Source organism: Falco rusticolus, chromosome 8 (genome assembly GCF_015220075.1).
Source record: "Falco rusticolus isolate bFalRus1 chromosome 8, bFalRus1.pri, whole genome shotgun sequence".
Lineage (NCBI taxonomy): Eukaryota > Metazoa > Chordata > Aves > Falconiformes > Falconidae > Falco > Falco rusticolus.
The window spans coordinates 35,974,626-36,000,762 of NC_051194.1; the positions used below are offsets into that span (position 1 = coordinate 35,974,626).

General features: G+C 40.1%; 1 protein-coding gene across 3 annotated transcripts in view; it reads right to left on the reverse strand.

Annotated features, from left to right (window-relative positions):
- Positions 1 to 1,900: 1,900 nt before the first annotated feature.
- RALB (RAS like proto-oncogene B) overlaps positions 1,901 to 26,137 on the reverse strand; it is a 49,501-nt gene continuing 25,264 nt past the window's right edge. For all 3 annotated transcript variants that reach the window (XM_037397279.1, XM_037397280.1, XM_037397278.1), the window contains 4 exons: positions 10,192 to 10,348; positions 8,846 to 9,054; positions 5,907 to 6,084; positions 1,901 to 3,792 (listed from right to left, as the gene is read on the reverse strand). In XM_037397279.1, the coding sequence (XP_037253176.1) occupies positions 3,673 to 3,792; positions 5,907 to 6,084; positions 8,846 to 9,054; positions 10,192 to 10,305 (621 nt within the window). In that variant the 5' untranslated portion in view covers positions 10,306 to 10,348 and the 3' untranslated portion in view covers positions 1,901 to 3,672. The remainder of the gene's footprint in view (positions 3,793 to 5,906; positions 6,085 to 8,845; positions 9,055 to 10,191; positions 10,349 to 26,137) is intronic.

Here is a 26,137-nt window from a genome sequence, read left to right on the forward strand (position 1 = left end):
GATTCAACTGGAACTTCAGATGGCTATTAACACCTTACAGAGGTTTAATGCCCAGTAAATGCATGCATACACCTTTCCCTTCACTAAACCAAGTGTTCACCTAAAAAATGCAGTAGAGGCACATTAGCCCGTATAGAACGCATGGCACAAGTCACTGAAGATGCACTTCATGCTGCATCTGTACTCCCACCTGGGGAGATGCTCCTCAAAAAACAGAAGAGTCAAGTCTGCCTTTGCACTCCCAGAGGTTACCTGCTTTTTTCATATGACTTTGTCCCCACTGTAACAGGGGCTTGTCTCACATGTTAGCACAGATCAGAAGGAAGAGTGGAGCACTTGAATACCCACAGCTAAACCACATATGGAAGACTGCATATAGCAGTAAACAGCTCCTCGACTTAATATTAAACCATTACACAAGATTAATATTTGAACGCTTAAGTGCAAGTGAATAGTCAAGTCTTATATGACCTCAAGCTCCAAGTATCCAGTTACCTGCCTACAGCCAGGCTCCAGAAATATTTAAGAGCCCATTATACAGATGAAGACTTTGTCTTTGATTACCTAATATGCAATGTTTGCTACAATATCAGCTTCAATACAACCTTCAGTTGCCTTAGCTACACAGCATGGCTAGCAGGCACCCACGCCACACCCCCTCTTGCCAAAGTCCTCCTTGTTTGATGTACCAAATCCACAAGCACTCATTTCAATTAGAAACCCTCAAATCCAAAGGATGCATTGCTCTGTACCACTTTTTTTTTATTCACTCCAGTCAACCCACCTGATGTTGATGTCCAGTGAAGCATACCTGGAAGTCAATCAAGAACCCTCAAATCATACTGACCTTAAAGACATGCATTCAAGCACTTCCACCATACAAGGTGGAGGCAACAGGATTCCCATCCAGGCGAACAGTTTTACTGCCTTCCTGGTACAAGTCAGACTGCTTGTTGCCTACCATTATGAAGTAGCCAAGGTAGCTGTCTGTTTATCATCTTTTCAGCTGTAACTGGAAAGTTAAGCTGAAGTTTGTCACAAGTACAAAAAAATACTGAAGAGCTGCTGCTTAGTCTTTCTGGAAAAAGTGACTAGCACAGCATACTGAAGAGATGCAGCATCAAACCACACAGCAGCAAGCACCTTCTTCCAAGTCTACCTCAGTGGGGGAGTTTATCAGAGAAAACAAAAAAAACCACCACAAACCTGAGTGAGAACAGCACACAGACGGTGAGAACACCAGCGGGAGACCCACTGTTCTGAGTGTCCTACCTGAATCTGTTCATGTGTCCTATCAAACACTGTCAGGTACTTTAAGACTAAAGAGATCAAAGGTCAAGGCATGCAAGCCTCTTGAGCCAATACAGCTGAGCTGCCCACTGTGAGCTTCACAGAGTTCATTATTCATATAGCAAGGAAAGCTTATTTGGTTTTGTTAGAAACATTTTACAATCTGCCTCAGAGGGGCTTGACCTAGATAAGCTTGTAATGTGAACTCAACTGTTGTTTATCCTTTAGGTTAATTAAGGACTTAACCTTTAGGTCTCAATGAAAACCAAACCTAAGTGAGTTGCCTTCCTCCAGGAGACATTCATTTGCTGTATGCACAATATGCACTCAGAAATGGACTTAATCCATGGAAGTTCAAAAGGAAACTTCACTGAAGTGTTACAGCTCCAAGTGCCCCATTAGGTGCCTAGGCTTTAGACATTGGTACCAGAGCTCAAGTGACAAGTTCTGTGAGCCTGCAGAATCCCAGCCTTTCCTTCAAAACTTGTTGTCCTTGGCTTTGTAATACCGATTAATTACACTGTTCACAGAGAAGTGCTTCTGAATTAGTTAACCACTTTTTGTGCAATCAAGACAACATTAACAAAGAAGGAATTTAACTTGACAAGAATGAAGATTACAGCACCTTTTATTTAGTACAGTTTCCCCAATCCAATGAGTTGCCTGACAAATTGAATAGTTATGGAAGACAATGAATTTGTGATAAGTCCCTGTGAAACCTCAGGCCAGAGGTTCTGATGTCCAACACATTTTTTCAGAGTTCAGAGGTGGAATGCACAAGAGCAATCTAGTACATGTTAAAATGTTTTTCAACCTCAAATTACAATACTAAGTACTGAACAGTATTTGCTACTCCTTCACCTCAAGAAACACTATGTTAATTTAGTACTGCAGTGTGCTTTTTTGAACAATCACATAGCATATTTTTTTCCAGCAAGTAACTGTCTCAAGCATCCACTTACCAAGCAAAATAGTCACTCAAGTCTCTCTACTCCTTCAAAAAGAGAAGATAACCATAATTCATTGAGAGACTCCACCATCAGAAGAGACAGTTACTTTCCACAGTGACAGAAGTGGGTTTTTGGCAGCTGCATTTAAACTGCATTAGAAAGCTCAGTTCATTCAGCTGACAAGACCACCTTCTAAGGACTGACTTCTCCATTTCTAGGCAGGGTTTTATTGATAAACATGACCACCATTGCATAACTGACAGCAAAACTTAACATGCATCCCCATGTGCTAGGTTGCTGTGCATCAGAAACATACGTATAAAACTAGCAGTGAGTAACAGATGTGGCAACTGCTTAACTTTGCTTTTTGACACCACACAACTCACTAGCCAGCTAATCATAAAGAGAGGTAGCATGTATGCCTCACTTATTCCAAGTCATGTTTGTGTGATGTGACCCATCCTTACTCAAGATTTTTCATCTGCAGCAAGACAAGAGACAGATGCAGATGTTCCCACTTTTCAACATGATCACAAGTGTTCCAACAAACAAAACCAATCAAATCACTGATTTTCACTATTCCAGTACCAGGGAGGGGAAGGATGACAAATATAGTGTAACCAAGTCTAGCCACAATACATGGAAGAAACCCAGGACAGTATTTCAAGGACACTGTGACAATATTATTCCTTTTGAATAAAGGCTTACAGTCATTTTCTCACCCCATACCATTAATTTAAGGATGAGAGGACAGGCCAGTGGGGAATGCATCCAGCCAGGATTTAAATATCAATTTTTGCATTGCCTAAATGAGTCTGAATTGAGTCCACAGGCTTGATTCATGAATGCTGTATTGACTAAACAGAACATGGAAGGAAGCTTAAGTTGACACTCCAGTGTTAGTTGTTACTTCTTACATGGAGTGTGAGAAGCCAGCAGATTTCAGCGTAAGAAATATCAGTGACAACTAGCAGAACATGGAAAGACTCAAACCCTTTACCAGATGTCATCTAGCTTTTCTGCAGTTTGCAACATCAAGAAGGGCAGCAACAGTAGAAAAACAAGTGTTTGAACCTGAACAGCTGTGCTTGTTAAGGCCAGTAGAGGTTCAAGAGTAACATATTCGGAGGAACATTAGAGTAAACTAGGAAGTTAATATGAAAGTACTTTGTACAACCAAGCAGAAGGATTGTAGTTCTGAAACTGTTTCTAGTTTTGAAAGACACTGGGAAGACAGAGCGCATTTCAGTTTAAGTAGGCATAAGTTTTGTTGGATACCAGAAATAGTTTCAAAGTTCTGTTTTCACATTTTGAAGGTGTGATATGCGAAGCAAAAGATTAAGGGAGTCAATACAGACTTCCTTTCATGAATCCAGCCCTATATCCTTAGTGGTATCTTATCCATTGCACCTGTAGAAACAGTTCCCAAGCATCACAGTAAGCAACATCTTTCTTTAAAGCTTTTCTTGTTCTTGCCACTTTTCTTGCCGTTCTTGTCTTTGTTTTCTGACATTTTCTTTGCTCTGATTTCTCTCATTAAATCAAAGAATACCTAGGAGGGAAAAATAGAGAAAAATTAAACGAGATCTGCCACCGGAAAGGAGATAAACTACTGTATTCAGCAACAAATAAAGATGTAGCACCAGACTGCACCTAATACAGCAGAAGTGAGTCTAGACAGATTCTAGTGACAAACTCAACAGAATTATGTAGCATGCCAAGCAGTGGCAAATAGCACAATCTTACCTGGCTATCAAATCATCCAACAGCCCTGCTTTAAGAGCTTTTTATTGAATGTGACTTGCACAAAAGTAGCATTTACAGTTCATGAGAACATCTGCCTGTGCCTAACATATTTCCAGGCAAATCACTTGTTAGCTACGCAAAGCGTTTACTCCAGTCCTTTACATGTAATTACAAATACACTCTGCTCAGTAATATTCTGCCTGGTTTACAACTAAAAAGTTGCAGCATTCAAGTGACACTGTCAGGCACAAAGTTCTCAGACTGTTATAAGAAACAGAGTAATGACTTCCTGACTTTTCTCCAAAATTCTAGCCGATTTCATCCCTGTACACCTGATGCCTAGGTACATACCACTTAAAACATAATAGTTTTACTGTAGAGACTTATTGGGAAAAGTTATTTTTAGGATTGCAGAACAAGAGCACAGTGTCACTCCATAGAGTTAGGCTTTTTGGTTTGTTGTTTTGGTGATTATTTTTTTTTTACATGGGGAACTACACAAGGTTTTGATACTTGGAAACAAAGTCATACTATGATCAGAAACAGAGTAGTTTCATTGAAACCCCTTCTAAGCTCTTTTTAAATTATGCTACAGTGCCAGTGCACAATGGCTGATAACTTGTCTTAATATACACAAAACAGTGCTTACATAAAGGATAACCAGTGTGTCGTGTCACACAAGCTAGCTAGAGAAGACCTACAAGAACAAGTCTGGAACACCACGCTAGTACACTCCAGACAGCTACATTGCTGTTAATTCAAACTGATCAGAAAGCTAATTTAAGTACAAAACAGGCTAGGCATTTGCTAGCCACATGAGACTGCTTGTAGGCAAAAGCAAACCTAGGTATTTATGCTTTACTACATCATCCCGCTTCTGGATCTAACAGCGGCTTTCTAGTAACATTCTACAAGTCAAAACAGATCTTTATGAAATTCAAATTATTCCATGTCCTTTATAATCAAAAGGTCTCAACTCAGAAGTTTCATATGCATTGTTAACCAATAATGAAAGAAATAAGAGTCCTACTAGGTCACTTATGCCCCAACAGCATTTCCATTTGCAAACTAATACAGACAAAACAGGAAGCTGTCTATAAGAACAGCTAGCTGCAAGTGTTCTTTGTCCAAAGATAAAGCTACTTATAATTTGCAACTTTTTAACACATGCAGGTTACCAAACCACACTCTTGGATCCTTAGAGGGCCCAACTATAGTTTCAGGTCATCTTCTGTGGATGAATAAGTAAAAAGGCACCCTCTTCTTCAAGAAACCTCCCAGCACGCACAGAATGAAGGGGAGGCTTGAAACTCGTTTTTCCCTACTACTAGGCAAACACTCCATAGTCATAATTCATCTCCTGTACTAACTCGCCACCACTGCTTATGCAAAAAGCCAGCAGCAGAAACATGGTGCAAATTACTGCCCTAGACCAGCACAAACAAATCAAAAAAGGACAGGGATAGAGCAAGACAAGTTCCCATAATTCAAAATAGTTTTCTGTCAAGACAATAATGAAATCTTTAACATTAGCCACAACATATGTAACTCTGTAGGGTAGGGGGAACAGTTTTAAGTCTGTCACTTGCTATTTATTGCTGTTCTAATAGGACACAGACTGAACAAAATAACATACTTCATGGAATCCTTAAACCCTTTTAGCCAGTGTACTGTTGTTTGTACCTGAACCAACAGCCTTCCAGTTACAAGGCAACAGCATTAACTTGTACCAGGTCTCCGGCTCCTCTAATCTAGCTACTTCCTTAAGTGTACACATTCCAGTGAATTCATTCATTTTTTATTATCTAGGCTTTCAGAAGCCCAACTGTGGATTTGTTTGTCCTGCAGGAGAAAAAAATTAGTCGCTCAGCTACTAAACAAGTAGTAACAATTTAATTGAGCAGTTGACATTTGTCTTACCTTATCTACATTTGCTCTAGTTTTGGCAGAGGTTTCTACGTACTGCACACCCCACTCTTCTGCCTTACTTCTAGCTTCTTCTACAGGCACTTGTCTGCGTTCTTCCAAGTCAGATTTGTTTCCCACTACCAGTAAAGGGATTTTATCTTCTTCAGCCTTCACACGCAGGATCTGTTCCCTAATGCATTAGATATTCAAAATAAAAATATCTGTTAGCAATAGCAACAAAAACCCCACCCTTACCAGGAGTGGATCAAGTGGTCTGCAAATTACTAGTGTTTGCAAGAGTGTATTTCCCAACAGTTGAACATAAACTTGGAATAATTTTATGGTGTGTAACACTAACACTATGAGTTTCACACTAATAAGAGCCTCACACTTCCAGGAAGGCAGTTTCACAGTTTAGTTAGTAAGTTTACTAACCAGGCTCTAGTAAAGAGCTGTATGGTAGCAGAGCAGCTTATAACAGTTGTTCACATCTGAATGAAGATAAGAGCACAAGTGCCATGTTCACCAAGTTTCACCTTGGCATTCAATCACCATCTTCAACTTCTAGTCTACATTGCATCTCAATATCAAGGCTTTGCCAAGGTAGTAGGTTGGGAATAGCATAAACAGCTGGCAGAGATCATTCTTAATGGCTACCTAAACAGAGGAGAATGTTACTAAATAGTGCTGAACTAAAATGCTAGCCACCTTCCTCCTTCAAAGACTCCAAGAAAATACTTGAGCCATCAGCATTAACCTAGCTATACTTTGTCATTCTAAAAGAACCTATCAGCATCCAGGAGACAGAGTGATGCTGCATGTCAGTCTCAAAGTCTGCGAGTAAAACCTTGGTTGAAAACATACTGACACATGCTACTGTCCATCTAAGACACTGAAAGAACTGTAACAGTGTACAGCTATTTTTAGATTGCTTCAGTTTGTTATAAGCAAGAACCAAACTAGGCATGAGCATGGTGCTATAACCCCTTGTCCCACTAAGTTACCACACCATTTCAGATGCCTGCACTGTCCATCCACAAAATAACTGAATGTACGTAGAATACATGAGAACATAAAGCAACGTTAACACTGAAGCAGACAATCTGCTGTTGCATTCAGATGTACCTTCACACATTCAGATTACAGAGGCACCAAAAGCAAACACTGAATGCATACCATCAGCAGGAGATCTAGGGTTTAAAGACAAACCCATAGTTCACTCAGTATTCTACTTTTTCTGTAGTTTTAAGATTTCTGGAAGTTGGAGGATCCATATTACAAGTCTGCACTTTAGTCCGTGATGCTGGTGACTCATACTACCCACTGCCCCCTTCTTCCTGGGGAGGAGTTTTCCAAGGGGCTGGTTCTTGCACATCAGCTTAAGTACTCCATTTAACTAGTTCCACTATTTCTTTACTTCTGAACCACTGAGAAGTAGGAGATTCTCCATATCAAAGCTTTTATGTCCTTCTTGCTCATCTTTAGGACTAGCATTTCTTTTTCATTGTTTTGTTGTGCTGGAATCTTGAACCAACACACAGTTAACCTAGTTACAGAAGTCTGACAAAAACCACAAACTGCCAAGCCAAAACACTCCTGCTCCTTTTCATCCAAAGTCTTAAGCCTTGGATTTAACCTCATATTTCACTTAAGCACACAAGCCAAAACCCTAGGTTTGGCTGGGTCCTTCCAAGTGTCTTATTTTCTTCCTTTTTTTGAACACTATCCGATTTTTTCCTCCATCTTATACCAGGAACAGTTCAAGCACTCAGTTTTTCAGTCCTACAACAGTTCAACCGTGTAGCTCCTTCCAGTGTCCCCATTAGACCAAACTGAGCAGAACAGCTCCACAACTGCCAGCCTTCTGAAATCTAACGAAGTCACAGAAGAATTATGTGACAGAGTAACAACATTTTTATACCTCTTAAAAGATTATGCAGTCTCCTACTACTGTTGGAACAGTGTAAGGTATCAAGAACCTGGACCAAAGTCTTGGAGTGCAAGGGGGTTTTGCCATAGCTTTAAGAAAACCCTAGAAAAATGTGTCTACCTTAGCACCAGCTCTTGTATCACCAATTAGTATCTTAACCTTGTACCACTGAAGCAAAACTAACATAATCCAGACTGATAAATTTTATTCTGACAAACATAAGGAACTGCTAACACTTCATGTTTTAGCAAATTTTACTTCAAGTTGTACAGCTGTCCTAGGGAGTCTCTGGGTTACCTCCTACACTGAGACAACAGCTTTCACGAAGTAAAAGTTAGAACACTTGCCCTGAAGAACTTGGCTACATGAATTCTGAGACCAGAATACAGGTAATGGTTTAAACATCTTGTTTTTCTTTTGTACTACACAAGGAGTTTCCATGCTCGGTCTGGTGCTGATTTTTACATTAGAACTATTAATCCCAAGAACAAAAATGGAAGCATTTAGTACTACTGTGCATCTTTCTAGGAATACATCTGCCTACAATAGTACTGTTTGACTGCCAACATTTGTTTGGCACCAATCCACACCTGAGAGCATAGACTAATCCTTCCTTTCCTTAGAGCACCTGCTTCTAGCAGAAAGCAATAGAGTGTCTGAAACTTGGCCAAAAGGTAGACTTAATTCCAGAAGTACTGCTCTAAGATAATTAAACTTCACATCCACAAAGACTGAAAATTGGCTTGAATATGAAGGTTTTAAGAGTCCAAGAATCTGTTAGTTGCCTGAAGTTGCTGCTGGAGTAATGTACTCCTAAGTTGCAGGCATGAAGACAGCCACAGCCATAGGCTGGATACCATGGTTTAAGTTACCAGTTACTAAGAGCAAATAGTTAGGTTGACACTCTTATGCCACCAAATGGTAACGAACAAAGGATAAAAGCTACAAGTGCTCTAAGAGGAGCTGTCAGAGCAACAAAGGAAGCAGATACTTCCCTCTGCCTGGGAGAAGAGCTACTTACCGAAACTCTGCTGTTGCTGTGAAGGATTCATGCTCTGTTATTGAGAAGACTAGAAGAAATCCTTCCCCACTGCGAAAATAGTTATCTCTGATGGCTGCATAATCTTCCTGTCCTGCTGTGTCCAGAATGTCTATTTGAACTTCTTCACCATCCAGAACTACTTTCTTTCTGTAGCTGTCAGCCTTGGTAGGTTCATAGTCTTCTACAAACTGAAGGTAAGGGATTAGTGTTTAGAATTACTGTCAAATGGTCTCATTATTAGTCACTGAAGTGGAAAAGGCTGGATGTAGACATTTAAACTCCCCCAAACCTTCTCATAATACAGTCAGCTACTAAGTTCCACCACCTCTTTTTTTAAGTTTTACTATAAAAAGCAAATTATTTAAGCACTTAATACATCAAAGAGCCAGTCTGCCTAGTCAAGAGAAACTGTCTTGCTACATAAAACACCATTCAGCAGTTTCAGCATAACTTAAGAGACAAGGATGCAGTATAAGCTACCAGCAACCTGGTGGCATTATCCAGATCTCCCACTTCAAGTAAAAGTATTGGAGCACACAGGTAACTGAAACTTCAACAGGTGTAGATGACAGCATCCAGCTGCTGAACATGAAAACCTGCTCTATAATTACACAGGGACATACTGTAGTCCATTCAATATTGATCAGATCCAAAAAGCCACTGCCAGTTCAACTTGTAAGGTACCAGTGTCAGACGGGCTGTCAGTACAGAACTAACCTTTCCACCTCCTTTCTCTCAGCCTCGAAGTACCACAAAAGGCTGTGCCATGAGCCTGATTAAGCTGGCTGGCCTTCACTAACAAGTATGCCACCTGTTCAGATACTCAATTACTGTAGTATGTGCGGACAGCCTGTATATAAACATTAACTTCTAAATTACAGATTCATGTATTCCTTCACATACTAGTCTAGATCATCTGGTCTAGCTTTCTGTATACCAGCACAGAATAATTCATGCTCTGAACATGCCCACTTCATCATCTAGCTCAGAATGAGCTGTAATGCTTACTTCTGACTTCAACTTTAACTGACCTAAAAAAGAGGAACAAAATTAAAGTTCAGTGCCAACTGGTGATAGCTTTTGTACACTCCGACAAGCACATGCACATGATGCATACCTTCTGAAGACTAACTAACAAGCATCAGTTTTGTCACCCTTCGCTAAAGAAGTTATCAGAGGGCACCCCTCCCTGATTCTTATATTCTCCTGCCAGTCAGGTCATCAGGTCTTTTGCTCGTTACATTTAGTTCCCCTGTCCTACTACAGAAGTTTGGTAAACTGTATCCATTGGTGCTTTAGAGAAACCAAACCAATAAGCTACTTACCTCATCATACATAAATTGAAGAGTGAGTGCAGATTTGCCCACACCTCCACTGCCAACCATTATCACTTTATGGAGGGCCAAGGAACTCTGGTTCTTGCTCTTACTGGCAGCCATCGTCCCAGTTGCCACAGATGAAGTGCCAGGCAACCAATTAGATCTGCAGACAGAAGAAACAATCACCATCCATGACATTGGTGACACACAGGTAAAGCATCTCCCTAGTGCTGAAAGACCAGATTAAAACTCTGCCCAGCAAGCCTGAGGAATGGGCCATTTCAATGCACTGGCAAGCAGATCGCATCCCTGATGTCTAAAGTATGAGTAGGAACAAGGTATAAGAACAAATCCCTTCCATTTGTGACAACAGTACCATTCATAAAAGTTTAAAGAAACAAAAGATTTCTTAAAACAGCTACTAGATGAACAAGTTGTTCTTATCTGTAAGCCCACCTTACACAACTACCACTTAGAGCAGTTCCCAAAGAATAAAAAACTAATTTCTTTCAATAACATGAAATGAAATGGTTTTTATTGTTCTTGTTATAAGGCTTTACACCTTTCTAAAGCATTTCTTTAATGTTGATGCAGCTTAGTGTCAACATGGAAGCAGAGCTATACCTTAGATCTGCTTACAGGTAGCAAGATTACTTTTGATCTCTTTTCTACATAAACTAAGAAAAAGCGCAGTAAATTCTGGCAGGAACAAGTTGCAAAAGCTTCCAGCAGAAAGTCTTATGACATGGCGTTAACATTTATTTTATATTCTTCCTGCCTTCTGATGCTGCAAATCTAGTTTGCTTTTGGAAGAAAAAAAAAAATTGTGCTTTACTGCAATAAATTCTCTGTTCTCATTCTTCTTGTGATGTTTCAAAGCCATAAAATAATAAGCTTCAATAAACAAGTATAGTTAACAAGCCTTTGGTTTTGTGTTATGCAAAACAATTAATGCTAGAGACTTCTTAAAAACAACTTTTTTTTAAGAGTAGCTGGACACAGTAGTTGTGACCAACACAAGTAGCATCTCTAAGAACAGCGCATTGGAGAGAAAAGCAGAGTAACCAATACAAAAAGACACAACACCAGTCAGGATTCACACACAGGGAAAAAAAACAAAGACGTGTAATCCAGACACATGACAACTATAAGGGAGATGCTAGGATAGCAACACTTGTGTCCTCATGGCATGACAACTAAGGGCCTCAGCTGTTCATATCCTGGCAGAGTGCTAAAAAGAGAACAGCAGACCATTCAGCAAACACTGCTATGAGAAGTGGCTATACCAGCCTTGGTTTATAGCAGCACCCATTATTCCAGAAGCACAGAAGCAACAGGCCTACCAGGAGTCTCAAATTAGGCTGGGCACAATTGCTCCAGAAAGACAATGGAACTACCACAGTACACTATCAAGTTCTACTGGATGGAAATACACAGCCTACAGTAGAAGCTGGAGTACTATATTGGAAAAAAGCTTCAGGATAACTAGTTCCCCTAAAAATTAACTGGGAATTTAAGGGATTGTCAACCTACAAACACACCATAAGAGTATTTAGCCTGGAAAGGACCTTTGGATGCTGTCTAGTCCAAACCTCCCCCTTACAGCAGTTTGCTCCAAGCAATCCAGTTTATATGCCCTGCATTTTGAGGCTGACAATTCTATAACCATGCTGCGTAACCTGCCCTGGGATACACTGATGGTGAAGATTCCAGCCCCACCCCCCCTTGTCATGACTTGATGTTCTGAAAAGCAACAAATCAAACTAAGTTCTTATGACTACTGCATACAAGTACAAACATGCCAACAACCAAGAAGTACCCTCAGGACAGCACTTTCAGCCATCTGAGCAGTAGTATTTTTGCATGCAGAGCATTTTACTCACAACCGTTTGCTACATACATTTAGTACAGGAACACAAGTTAATCTTTTAAGTGTTATTCTGGAATAAACACCAGTCAATGAAAACAAGTATTTTTCTTCTGGTAATCTTCTATAGTATGTTATACATAAGCTCCCTCATTCAGGACACTCCTTAGTATAGAAATTTAATATAAAATCCCTTAAATATAGGGATGTGACAACTCTGTGCTGTACAGGGAGAATCTCTGAGAAGCAAAACACATTTATGTTTGGGACAGTGAATTCAGCCATTACCCCAGAGATTCCAAACCAGAAGACTATTACAAGGTTTTTTGCAATTATTTTTTTTGTTGTTGTTCTTAGTCACCAGAAAGGCAAGCCAGAGGGGAAAAAGAACTGAAGTCCCTGCCACAGGAGCATGGAAAAAAAAACCTACGAAAACACAAAACAGGTAGCATCTGAACTCCAGAAATTGTTGCCAAAAGGCATTTTGCTTGTGGTCCACATGTTCTACAGATCATAAACTAGAATTCAGCTTGCTTGGACATAGACACCCAAGTCAGGAGAGCTACAGATTGACTACACACTGAGGTATTATTGGAACACTGAAGTCTCCAAACTAACACGGCTTGCTCTTAAGTTAGAGAAGTTTATTTTGTCCTAGTTCAAGAGTAGCCCGGCTTTGACAGTAGTAGATAAGCTGCTTTCTGGAGAAGCCAAGTGACCCTTAGCAACTTTTCAATGTAATTACTGTTAAAGAAATAGTTTAATGTTAAACCCAAACATCCTAAGATTGTTTTAAATGCTATGTTATCTAACAGAAAGCTTTGAAATTAAGTATTTTTCTGGCAACACAAACTTAGTGCTGCTGCCTGTGATGTTGCCCTAAGTCCACTGTGCTATGCAACTGCAATGAGAACATTTTTTTACTAACAGCCAAGACAAAGAGAGAGCAACCTTCTGCCTCCTGTCAATATGGATACCACAACTTTACCAGGTCATAATAAAGGAATAGCTGCCTTTTAGGTAAAATATGGACCAACCTGACTGTTCACTACAAGGTCATTGTAGAGATAAGTGGAAAGAATATTTAAATCCTTCCTTCTCCACCCCACCACACCAGCAGAAACTGCAAGGTCAGCCTTACAGTATTACCTGGCTTGTAACCCAAGTATAGTATTAAAAAAACCCACCCAACAGCATACAAGTTTATGGGTTTATTGCATCTAAAGCTAGCCTGGCTCTTAATGGCCACAGTACTTGACCTTCCCTGCAGAGCTGTTACAAGTGCCACTTGAATCTTTTAGATTATCAACACTTTATGAACCCCCTGAATGCAGAGGTCTGCTCACAACACAGCTCCCATGTTGTGTACCCTCAGGAAATCCCAGATGCTTCATACAAGGAGTCTCTTTGATGGCAACAGAGGGAGCACAGCCCCCTCCAGCCCCAGAAGAGCCAGGCAGCACAGAACAAGGCAAGGCTGAAGCAGCATAGCACAGAATTGACACAGGCAGTATCAGTGCTTACAGACCAGGCTAACAGCACAATAGAACACTGGTTCCAAAAGGGGCACAGTAAGATTTTAATAGGAATACACTGAAGCCAACTGTTTGATTACTTGCATTTCCATCTGTTCCTTGTGCTGCCATTTACACACCATGGTTCAAAGCTCACATGTAACAGTTCCTTGAGGTTAAAAAAAAAATAAATTAACACAAGTAGAACCTCTCCATCACCCGATTAGAGAAGGGTGAATTTTCATCTCATTCTGTAGATTAAGCATCCTTGAGGCAATCAAGACACCAACATTAACTCATCTGTTTCGTACAGAAAAGAAGTCTTGGGAAATTCAACCACCTCTCAAAAAAGTAGCAATGTCTAGAAGAACCTGTGATGACTGCAGTTGCTTTCAAAACATTATTATGTTGCCTTCAGTTTAAGGGAATGTAAATTTAAGGCCAAGAGTCTTAACATCTGCTGAAAAGCCTGCTCCGAATTAAGTGTCCAGACAAGACACCTAATTATGTGATAAGTATTCCCTCCTCTCCCATATTGCTTTTAACTTACTGGAAAGTAAACTGTATCCAAACAGCAAGCCTCCTCTGAGAGGATGAGAAGCAATCCAGTCTACAGCAGTGTGTCCACCCATTTAATTTCAATCTGGCACTTTACCCTCAGGTTTAATGACATCATGTTCAATTTTGCGTGGTGTTATAAGCCATAAAAACCAGATAGTGTTTTTTGAAAGATCAGAGGTGGGTGGTGGTGGTGTTCTCCTGGTTACAGTTCATTCTGCTTTAAAACAGAGTGCTAGACAGAGCCCAAGTCACAGCTTTTTCAGGCCGTCTTTCATCTTTAAGATATTAGAAGTAATTATGTGCATCATCTGCTTCAGGTCAATGGCTTAATCCTATCTTTTAGTAACTCCAGATTTGTTTTATAATAGGTTACACAAAGCCATATGCACAATGTGAATTTTGTTGGGCTAGTGAAAGATGCTCTTCAGACGAAGGTTACACCAGCAGACAGGCCAGCCACATAAAGCACAGCAAGACCTGTAAATCAGGCCATACACAGTAGCTGCTAAAGACCAAAAAGATTTAGACTTCTGTGGTCAAGTAAATATCTTCAGAACTAATCAAACTATGCTACCCTCAATATAAGAAATTTAACCCTAAACTTACCAACAGTTTCAGCCTTCCCTTTTCTTACCTGTTCAGATTATAACTTTTCCAGGTTAACTAAGGCTTTCTGCTGAAGAGAAACCTGCACAATGTTGTGTCATTCTTGGCTGGTCCCTTGAAACTGAGCACTTCAAGGCACTTGTTTATAAACAGCTCCATGACCTCCAAACATAACCACTAGGGTGCTATTTCTCCACCTTCTCTTAGCCATAAGAGTTAAACTCTTCAAATATTGTTAACAAACGGGACTAGTTTACCTAATGCCAAGGTTCAGAGACCCATTACTGAATAACTACATTTAGTGCAAACCAGATTGCATTTTCACATCCCTTTTTACTTCACCTGCCTTAAGGCCTCACAGTTGTACAGTCACTTACAGAAAGGAAAAAGCTCTTGCCACTTCACAAAAAAGAACCTATTCTGCTACAGCCGATGCAAATACATAGAAGAAAAAACACACATAAGAAACTTCACTAAGTTTACCTGTTTTCCAGTAACTATTCTGTTACTATAATAAAAAAATTCTAGACCCCTCCAAAGTCTTTAACTGAAATTGCTTCTAGTTCTTCCAATTCACTTTGCGATTAAAAACTGAAATAAAGCTCTAAGCTCAAAATTGCTGAGATCAGCCCTTGTTCTCTTGCTGTGCAGCTGATATCTTTGGACATTTCTTTTCACTGCTGTTCTGCCACTGAAAGCAGCCACTCTTTGCATTTTAAAATGGGATTCTAGAAACCCTTAGCCCAATAGCTTGACAGAGCAGCTTTGTCAGACTCTTAAGATACCTACTTTAAAAGGAAAATCTGAGTATTCAACCTATTAAAGACTTAAATATGATGTCATCAAAAGCAAGCACAGAAAGAGCAAGGTTTTGCAACAGTATTTTAACAATCCTCATTTATCAGAATATGAATTAGAGACTTTGAGGTGTTTGGTTCTGTCATATGCCAACAAGAATGCAGTCACAGAAATTCCCTGGGTCACAAAACTAATTAACAATCTCACTGAGCTATGAACTGTAAGAGCTCCTCAGCTGTTCTGAGGTTATCCAGAAAATATTTAAGTACTGAAATTCCATTAGCTTTCAATGGACTGTAAGTGCTTGAACTGGTAATTCAACTATATAAAAAAACCATTCATTTGAGATTAAGTAGCATATTTAATGCTACTGAAAGTTTTAGAATATGCAGGCTAAAAATAAAAATGCTACTCTATCTTCTTTTGCTGTGCTATTATCTTACCTCTCAGCATGTCTCCAGTTATTGGTTTTCAAGTTAAAGAGATGATTATATGTTTGGCAGAAATTCCTGCTAGGGATATCCTTCCCCATGTACTGCTGGGTGTTTCTACCTTCTCAGCTGTGGTTAAAGATTTTTCTGGGCCATGCTTAATAAGGTCAAGGAACTCATCCAGCTTGAAATGTCTTGCAGAAGAGATGGGGGCAGCAATTTCACAGCCCCCATTTGTATCACCCAGTGCTGCTATCACTGCCCTCACTCCCTTTGCCCTGGCTGTTCAAGCCCATCTCCTCCTGCAGGAGAGCTATTCAGCCTGGCTGACTGGGTCTGCCAGTCACATCTGCAAGGCCACATGCCTCAGTGCCAGTGCTGATGTGAGGGAAGAAAGCCAATTTGCACAACTGATGCCAAAGAAGGTGGAACTATAGCAGCCAAAATGCTGCTTACATTGCTGCAGAAACAGGGAAGTTCCCTGATCCTGCTCACACTATGCTCCCTTGACAAGTGTGCTGGTACAGCCGACAACCTGCTGTAGTGTCTGGGCTCAGCACTGGTATGAAACCCCAAACCTGAGATTTGCTTTTGCTAATCAGGCATTTTCTCTCTCCATGCAAAACCTGTTAGTAGACCTGCAGTTGCAAGGATAAGGGCACTAAACAGAATGCTAGAAATGGATTTGCTAAACTTAATACTTACAACATCAGGAGGAAGAGGAAGAATTTAGGGCAAGGAACTCCCTTACTCTCTACATGAAGGGTATATTCCTTATAGAGTTGTCGGAAGGCATCAACAGCCATACCTTTCAGTGTTACAGGAAAAACTGCAGAATACATTATTTGCTTGTAACTTTCAGTGTATCATTACACTAGTTTCCATCAGTTAGAATTAGTTACTAATCCCATCCAAAAAACAGAATTCTATGTACATTTAAAGACACTGGCCATCACAACTACTCTCTAGCAGCAGCCATACATACACTACTAGAACAGACACAAGAAGCAAACCCAAGACAAGCAGGTCTGCAGTGTTGCAGCAGTTCAAGGTTAAGCCAGAACCTAGAGCCAGACCATGACTATTCCCCATCTTCTACCAGACTGGGGAAAGGATAAGCACAGACCAAGGAAGTTTTAATTCAGAAGAAATACTGCAGCCTGTATGATGAACTTGCACTGCAGGCAAGTCCCTAAGACTTGCTTGTCTGGAGCATACACATGCAGAATAAAAGCATGTATTTATAATTCATTCTGATCAGGAGTCCTCCCTGCATGTGTGCACAGGGAAGCAAGCATTCCACACTGGGACTCAGAAATTACACTAGTGTATTCTAACACTATCAACAGCATCAGATATCCAGCCACTGGATGTCAGACAGTTAAGATTAAGAATCCCTGCTAGTAATCCTCATACCACTTTACTTTTCACTGTTCCACACATTTGCATGCACAGATGTCTTCAGCTCTCCACTTAGACTAAAACTGTTCAATAAGACCAAGAGATCTTTAGAAGAATAGACTTACTATACAAAGACTTCAAGTATTTTCCTGACATGTGCAGTTGTGTAGAATAGATCATGAAGAAACAGACTCTCAGGAGCATTGCTACTTTAACTGACCTTTATTACTCTAGCAACTTACAGAGTCTGGCACACTGTTCTTTGCAACAGTCTATAGCTAGACTTGGACAACCCCACTTTTTATGGCTATCTTCAGATGTAGCCATCACAGAATAGTGACCTATTTTAACTATGAAATACCTGTATTCAGCACATCTCCCCCCCATCCTTGCCAAGCATAGCCCAACTTGCTTATGAGTTTTCAGAAAGACACATCATTATAACTCAGAAAACAAATCTGACAGCAGCAGGCGTTTACTTACTAGTTAAAATTCCTAAATACATGCCCTCTCACATTATTCAGTAAAGGACCACTCTAGATTATTTATTACAAATAAACAGTCTTACTTGTGAGCAGTAATTTCAAGGTAATAATCTTGACATCCAAAGAAAACCTGGAACCAAATCCTAACTAAGTTTACAGCAAGGCTGCATATTTGAATGCAGCCTTCAAAGATTTAGTCACAGGAAAACTCAGTTTGAGCATCAGAAGGGTAGCAGTTTAAAGCAACCCTTTAAACTAAAGCCAGATCTTATGCCAAATTGAAATACAGGGGAATGTATACATATCCCTGTTCCTAAGGGACTTAAATATCTGTTAGGGTTTTGGTTTTTTAAAATTCCCTTAGTGGAAGAAAGATAGCCCAGTAACTTGTTTCTGATCAGTAGCTAAGTGAGAGAAAAAAGGACTAGCCTTAAATAGTACTTTTAAGGTACTGCAGCACCCAAAAAAATTATTTGTATCTATCTTTGACTAAATAAGATTGCAAAGGTCATGATATAAAGTTAACACTTAGACAGGTAAGAACTGTACAAAGATTATTATTGCATGTAGGCACCCCAACACAGTACTGTCCTGCAATACTGCAGTCATATGCAGGCCACGAAGCCTTCCAAGTCATCTTAGAGACTGCATACAGACACTAGAATGCAAGCCTTATTTCTGCTGCTTCATTTTGGTCTTGGGGCACCTTTACACAGATCTGTATAAAACATCCATTTCATTACAATTATTCTATTTGTCACAGATACAGAGCATTTAGGTAGGCATCTCCATTTCCTAGGCCAATAAAGCAGTGCCTGTGTTTCCCCTTAGTCTTTATAGATACAGAGACTATTCAACCAAGAAAGGGAGGAATCATGGAAGGCAGCATTAAAGAGACTATTATGATAAGAGGACAGAATTACACAAAAGCCTTTCTAATTTGCTACCAAGCTAAGACTATGCTATGATACCAAGTTGATTCCTGCTTGAAGAAAACATATACCTTATCTTAAAATAGAGATTAAAAAGCTTACTGGGCCCCGTAAGTGGAAATGCAGCTATTTGGTTGTGTAGTAATGCATCTGGACAACTGCAATCCGCTAGTCACCTATGCAAGTGGTTCTAAGAGGTCAGATGATGCTAAGCCAAGTGCGTTTATACAATGTTCTATACTCAATGCATAAAGAGCACTGGAAATACCTGCAAGACGGAAGCTAATGGTTGTCTCCACTGCTGTTCCACTTTATCTACTGAACCATACTATTCACAAAGTCAACTCCTCTAGGATATGACACATGAAAATAGTCTACAAGTGCTGTACTTCTACAGTCATGAGGCAGGGCATCTCTACCCAGACTTCCTTGTGGGGGAAGGAGATAAACTGGCAGTTTCCCCTACAGAATTCCTTATAGATCCTAACGGGGATCAGAAAAAAAACCCCAACAAAGAGACCATGTAATGGTGGGAAAACTGCCAATACTCCACCATGCATCAGCTTTCCAGGAAGACTACCATAGAAATCTGTGTGAAGTCAACTGTAACATTGCTCAGTTTGTATTCATGCTGGTACAGTGTCAGAAAATGCAACTTAAAACTCTACCAAGGCACAGAGAGATCCAAAATGATACTGTGCCTCTATGCCTTCAGATGGATCATCACTATCTGGAAGCCTAGATTTGTCCTGCATGCAGCATCACCTCCAGTGACAGAAACACAAAACAAAGACAACAGCAATAAGGCAGAGAGATCTAGAATTATCCCTCCTGATAAGCACCCAAGAAGATTGGTCCCCACAACATTGCCAGTGAGAACAGTCATCCTTTTAGAGCAGTAAGGAACTTGCACAACAGGCATCTTTGATGATTAAGATGCTACCACACTTGAGAACCTTTGTAAGACAATTTGAAGCACTGTTTAGAATACTCTGCCTTGTAAAGCTGGGTTACTCCATTTTTGCACTCTGAACTAAAGTGAAAGTGTCCATTTAAGTCCACAGAAGCGGTGCAGCAACTGAGGCCATGTTTAATTGGTTTCTTACCTGTTCCAGTCTTCAAAGGCTTTTCATACTGTTTTCTACAGATACTTTATAAGGTAGTACTTTTAATACTACTTTTAAAAAGTATCTACATCTACCATATTAACAGCATAGTAGAGCTGCAGTTTTGATGCTACACCTGTCCTTTCAGATTCTAATAATAGGCTTGCATCTACTTGCTTCATTGGGTGCAACCCACCAGCTCTGCCATGTTGTTGTACCACCCTGTCACACAGGTATCTGTTCCATGTCAACAGCAATGAACTAAAGCATAAAACATGCTGCTCCCCTAACTAGCAGCATCACTGCTCTTTGCCAGAGGAGACAGGTGCATCAGGCTCACAAGCATTACACACTCCTGCAGTGGGGGCATATGCAGCACCATCCTAAAGAGAAGTTTCTCCCAAGAGGTGAGGTACCTCAGGAAGGCCCCAGTCCATCACAGTTCCCCTAAACTCTAGCACAACAGTTAGTATTCAGATAAAGGTAGTTACAGATCAATACAGTTATAAAAATTGCCTCACTGTTTCACAGATAGCTTACAGAAGCATTGTAGTTTAATATAGAGTTTTATCAGTAAAAAGAAGTCACCATCCCATTTTCCATATTACTCAGTGCAGAGCAACTGGTAGGCTGTACATAGCACCAAGCAGAACATACTCTTATTTCAACAAGATGGTGTTACATGAAGTGGGAATTATAGCCACTAGTGTCATTACAGCAAAACACACCTCTTCTACATCCTTCTGCAGCCAGACCTCCCCAAGTACTTTCATGAGCCTCCAGGTCTAGTATTAACACCCAGAAGACACACTGTAGAGACTACAGAAGAGAATGATCTACCATATTGTTCTTATCCTAGAAAGAACTTGCTAGGAAACCTGACAGAAGTCTTCTATAAGCACAAAGACCAAGTTAACACCATTAATCAGTATTATGCTAAGAGTTTGTCACTGTGGTGATAACTGTCTGGTTGCCTAATTACTTAAGGTGAATTATTATACCATTTCTCACACTACTCAATTAGGCTCATACCAGAAAAGTGACACTCAGGTGGAGTTGCACAACATCCTCACTCCCACTGAGTTGCAAAGCATATTTCAGCTACGTTTCCTTTGAAAGCTCATCCATGCAGAAGCATGCTCATACCCAACACACAGCATACACCAAATCCACCAAACCACTGCTAAGAGACAGTGACATACATGCTCCAGATCATTCATCTACTACCAATCTTTAATCAGATCCTGGGAGTATAACAAGTAGAACAGACAAGACAAAGAGCTTACACAATGTCTTAAGTAGCACACTAGTTCAAAAGCTAAGATTCATATCCTACATCAGTACAAGGTTACAACATGGTTTCAGTTACTTCAGTGGATAACCTGCAGCTATATAATCCACAAGAAAGTTGCCACCAACACTGATATAGAAAATTCCAACAAATATACATGCTACAGATTGCAGAAATTAATTCTTCAGTTCTCATGAAGTGCAACCCAGTCAAGTTCCCACCCCTCATCCCTACCCAGTCCTTGAGATGTCAGAGGTAATTCAATGGTCTTGCAAATATGGCACAAGACACTGCAGACAGACAGGTCATGAGCTGCTATCACTGCTGTCCCAGAACATGGATCTTGCTTGATCATGATGTCTTCAGTTTCCCTGGTGAACTGGATGCCTGGACAAATTAAGAGTCCAAACACTATTTAGCTTGGCTTAGTACCAGCAAAAGCAACTGTATCCACCCACACAATTACAATCCTTGCTCCTAAAGCAAAGTTAGTCTCATGTTCACATCTCCATTTGGGGAAACAAACTACTGTTATGATGAGCAGAAGCAAGTAATAAACTTCTACTCCGAGTTTACTCTTAACCATGAGTCCCACTCCCCAAGGGTACTGGGCAATCATCTCCCTGTAGCCTCTGAAAATACTTCCACTGTTCTAAGCATTTAACTGAAGGGTTCACAGATTTATACAATGAGTCACTAAGCGCCTTCAATCAGACACACCACAGAAGTGCCAAGCACTAAGCTTTTTTCCCTACCTTTCAATCAATGCATTTGCATCACACAAAGCAACAACAGTGACATTTAGTACTTCAGGTAATTACTGGTTATCCATAATTCAGCTTCTGTGTTAAGTCACCTTAACCACATTTCTTCATCCCAGTTTCCCCAGTCATGAAAAATAAATACCATACTAAGATATTCTGCACATATAAGAGGCTACTTCTCTACTGGACTAAGAACAGATGTTTTCAATAACAAAAAGGCATCTATTTTTCTCTACTGTATTCATATATTATATATCAAAGCCAAAAACAGTATTTCCATCTTTAAGCAGAAACTGGATTACCACCAGTACAGGGATCACATGCAGTTTTGGTACCCCTATTCTAACATGTAAAGATAATGAAAAGCTGTGGAGAGTTTCCCTTGTGGGAGAAGTGTTATCCTTGGTCTCCCTCATGGAAAATGCTCTGCCTACCACTATAAAAGCAATTACAGCCAAACACGTGCTCTCTGACCACAGAGCCTCCAGAGTACTGCAGAAGGCAGAGCAGCACAATAACATTCTTGTTGATAACTCTGGTTTTGGGTGGCAGACTTAACTCAGAATCACTTGACTTCCAACACACAGAAGTTAGGACACATTTAGGTCAGGATACTTCCCTTTATGACCTAGCAAGTGCCAGGTCACATGAAAATACAGAAGCAATGCAGAATACAAACTATACATTTATCCTTGTGTGCTCTTTGAGACATTCCCCTCTCCACAGGTGTCAGAATAAGAAAAAACTACTATTCTGATACACAGCTGGCTCATCTCACAGCTCTCGTGTCCTTCCCTAGGAAGTGAGCACAACAGGGTGCTTCTGTACACTAATCCATGCCACCAGGGAAGCAAACAGGAGACATTTGGAGTCTGCATGTAGCTGCAGGGGTCATAACCTCATTGGGATCACAGAGATGATCTGGGATAGCTGTCACGGTTAAAAGTGCTACAGTGGATGGCTGCAGGCTCTTTAGGGCAGGCATGCCAGGAAGGCAAGGCAAGAGGGTTACTCTTCCCATGAGAAAAAGCAGAAATGTATGAAGCTCTACCTAGGAATGGTAGACAAGCCAGTTTATGGGTCAGGATTAGCACAGTCAGCAGGTGGGCTGAGCTACAGTCTCCACAAGTGTCTTCCAGCCTCAGAGACGCTATGATTCAAGTCTGTGCCCCAGCAATACAGTTGCTGCAAATTGTATTTGTGGGAATCTGAAAGTGATCAGCCTGGTTGACAACTTGCAGGTAGTCCTTCAAAACTAACACTTAATTAGAAATCTTAACTAATATTTATTTACAAGAGTATACTAGGAAGCATGCTTATCAGATGATGGCTACTATTAGAATACCATTGTGACTACTTAAAGAGTTGGACAAGATCACTGCTTGATCACCATTTTACAATCTAAATTAATATAAAGATGTACAGTAGCACCACTGGTCAGCCTACTGATGTCTAATAATTTTGAATTAGTTTCCTTCCATTACAGCTCCAGAACAGATTCAACTCAGCGCCTCCTTCGATTTTAGTTTGCCTTCAAGTAAATTCTCAATGAGCCTGCAGAATTGTTTAAAAAAAATTGAATTGCTTCCTAAAATGTGTTTTGAAAATGAAAATAGAATGAGAAATAGCACCATTTTCAAACACACATTCCTGTCCTTTGAGAGACCACTTAAACTGCTTGGCTAGTCTATTTTATGATATGGTAGATAAGAGCAGAAGGCTGATATACAAGTCAGTTAGTGAGATTTCTTGGTAACTACACTAATGAGAATACCTTACCTACCCAAAATGGGATCACACAGTAAGCCAAGAACACTAAATAGCAGAAGAGTACCATCATGGGGAGGAGTTTCTTACCACAGTGGCAGTTTAGCCGAAAAGCTGAATTAGACCACTACATACTTCAGAATTAGTTTATTCTAATCAGGGAACAGCTCCCCCAGTTCACAAAAACACCTCTCTTCTGAAAAGCTGAAGTAACTGCCATGCAGCTTTATCTAAGAACACTTCACTCATTAAATGTATGCTTTAGAGTGGTACCCAAGTGTCCTGCTGAACAGGGTAGCACCACCTTGTAAACCAACCCCTTAAAAAAAACCCTCTAGTCAGTGTTCTGCAACAGAGTCCAGGTCACTCCTACAACTGAGCTTTCGAAGCACTTTGTCATGTTTTGAGTATAACCCTATAATGCAGTACTCCATTATAGTTCTATCTGTAAAATGGGATTTTTTTTGTTAAGCTAGTGGCTTAAATCACAAGTTTACAAAAACTAAAACCTTGTCATCAGTATTAAAGAATATTGCCAATTTAGATTTGACATGTCCATCTACACAAACAAAGCCATGCCCGAAGTTGGGGCTGAATCTAGGTCTCCAGTACTTTCACAAAGAATGATCTTTCCCACTACAGGTAAAGATACATATCAAAAGAGTTGGAAACCAGAGAAATCACAGCACCTGCTTAACTCAGCACATTCTCAGCTTTCCAGTTCTATGCTTTGGCTTCAGATTAGTTCTGCCACGTTTCAAGTTTAAGGACAACATATTAAAAACTCCAGTTCCATTGCACTTTTAGCAGACTGAAATTTCATGCTAATTACATCAACTGACAGCAACACTAATTCACAAAGTAACAGTTGACAGGATTAAGGCTTTAACAAATGCTTATAATCCCAGGACTGATTTTTCAGTCTTTTGACTTGTGATCTTGCAAAAATTCCCAGTCAGGACTGCATTTCCATTAAGTCTCATATTCCTGTAATTAACCAGTATTTGCTACTTTCTGAACCACTTCAGCAAACATTAGGAATGTTATATGCTCAGTGTGTCATAAACAGTTGAAAGTGACTGTTCCAAGTACTTTGTCACCATAAAAGACTCAAGTAGCTACTTACACAGCAGCCTAAATAACATTCTCATTACATGACTTCATGACTTTCATTTTGACAGGTCTTGAAAAACACATTTGCACATCTCAAGCACAAAAGACAAAACAGATCCTCTAATATTATTATTAAAGCAGTATTTGGAAGAACATGAAGAGACAAAGCACGAGTTATATAGACTTATCTTGCTTAAATGACAAGACAACTTGATATTTCTGGGGCAGGCATGGATGAAAGTTAGTCCTGTTTAATGGGCTAAAAGGAGCTACCAACAAAATGATTGCTCCTTGGCAGCTATTATCAAGTACTTTTTAATTATCCACTCCCTGAGCCTCTTATCAAGAGGCAGGTATCACAGCACAAAAGCCACAAAATTGATTGTTACCATTAGGAGAATGGAACAGACAAGATTGTTTGCCGACTTTGCCACTCCAGGCAATGGAACATTATCACTGCTCAATGGTGGTGGAGAATAGTTACCAGAAACATGGGGGTGGAATGTGGATGAAGAAAGAAAACATTAAAAAGCTTCAGTTCTTTTCAGCAGGATAGTACTTCCAAGTCAGAGTTTGAGAATATAGTTGCTCTCTAACCTGGCTGATAGTTAGGATCCACACCTTTCATAATTCAATCATGCAGAAGTCAGGCGCACATGGTATGAAAAGCAGCAAGCACCCACATTTATCTACATCTGTGACCTCCCCAGCCATTGCCTTTCACTCAAACCCCCAGGGACCACTACTGCCATCCCTAGTTGTTTGTTCCAGGCACAAGACACCTACTGACCTTAGACACCCTTTGTCTTGATACCACTATGCACTTGCCTTCCCTTGAGTGCTTACTGCCTGCACAGCTGTCATGAGAAACAAGCTCCTTCAGTACCTCTAAGAGGCTATTAATTCAGATGACTTCATTGTGTCATAGAAAGCAATTCACTTAATCATGTGGAGCTTAAATCCAGTTAATATGAAATCATCAAGTTAAACTTGAAGTGGAAGTATCAGCACAGAAACCGAACAGTTTACAATGCAACTGGACAAAAACAAACTATGAACCAGATTCCCAAACCATGATGTTAGGGGTTGTTCTGCTACAGCACTTGGCCATTTCTGCTCTGTTCACAGGACAGTTCTGTTGCTCACATAGCCTGGACACCAACACTTCCTAGAGAAGCAAGCCATTTTATCCAGCATTGGGTCAGTAACAGTTGATGCTTAATCAATTAAGTTGCAGCTGAAAAAACTTAAAGCCTTGAAAAGAGTCATTAGATCACAGAATCTATATATCATCCAGGATTTCAGCAGACACATCC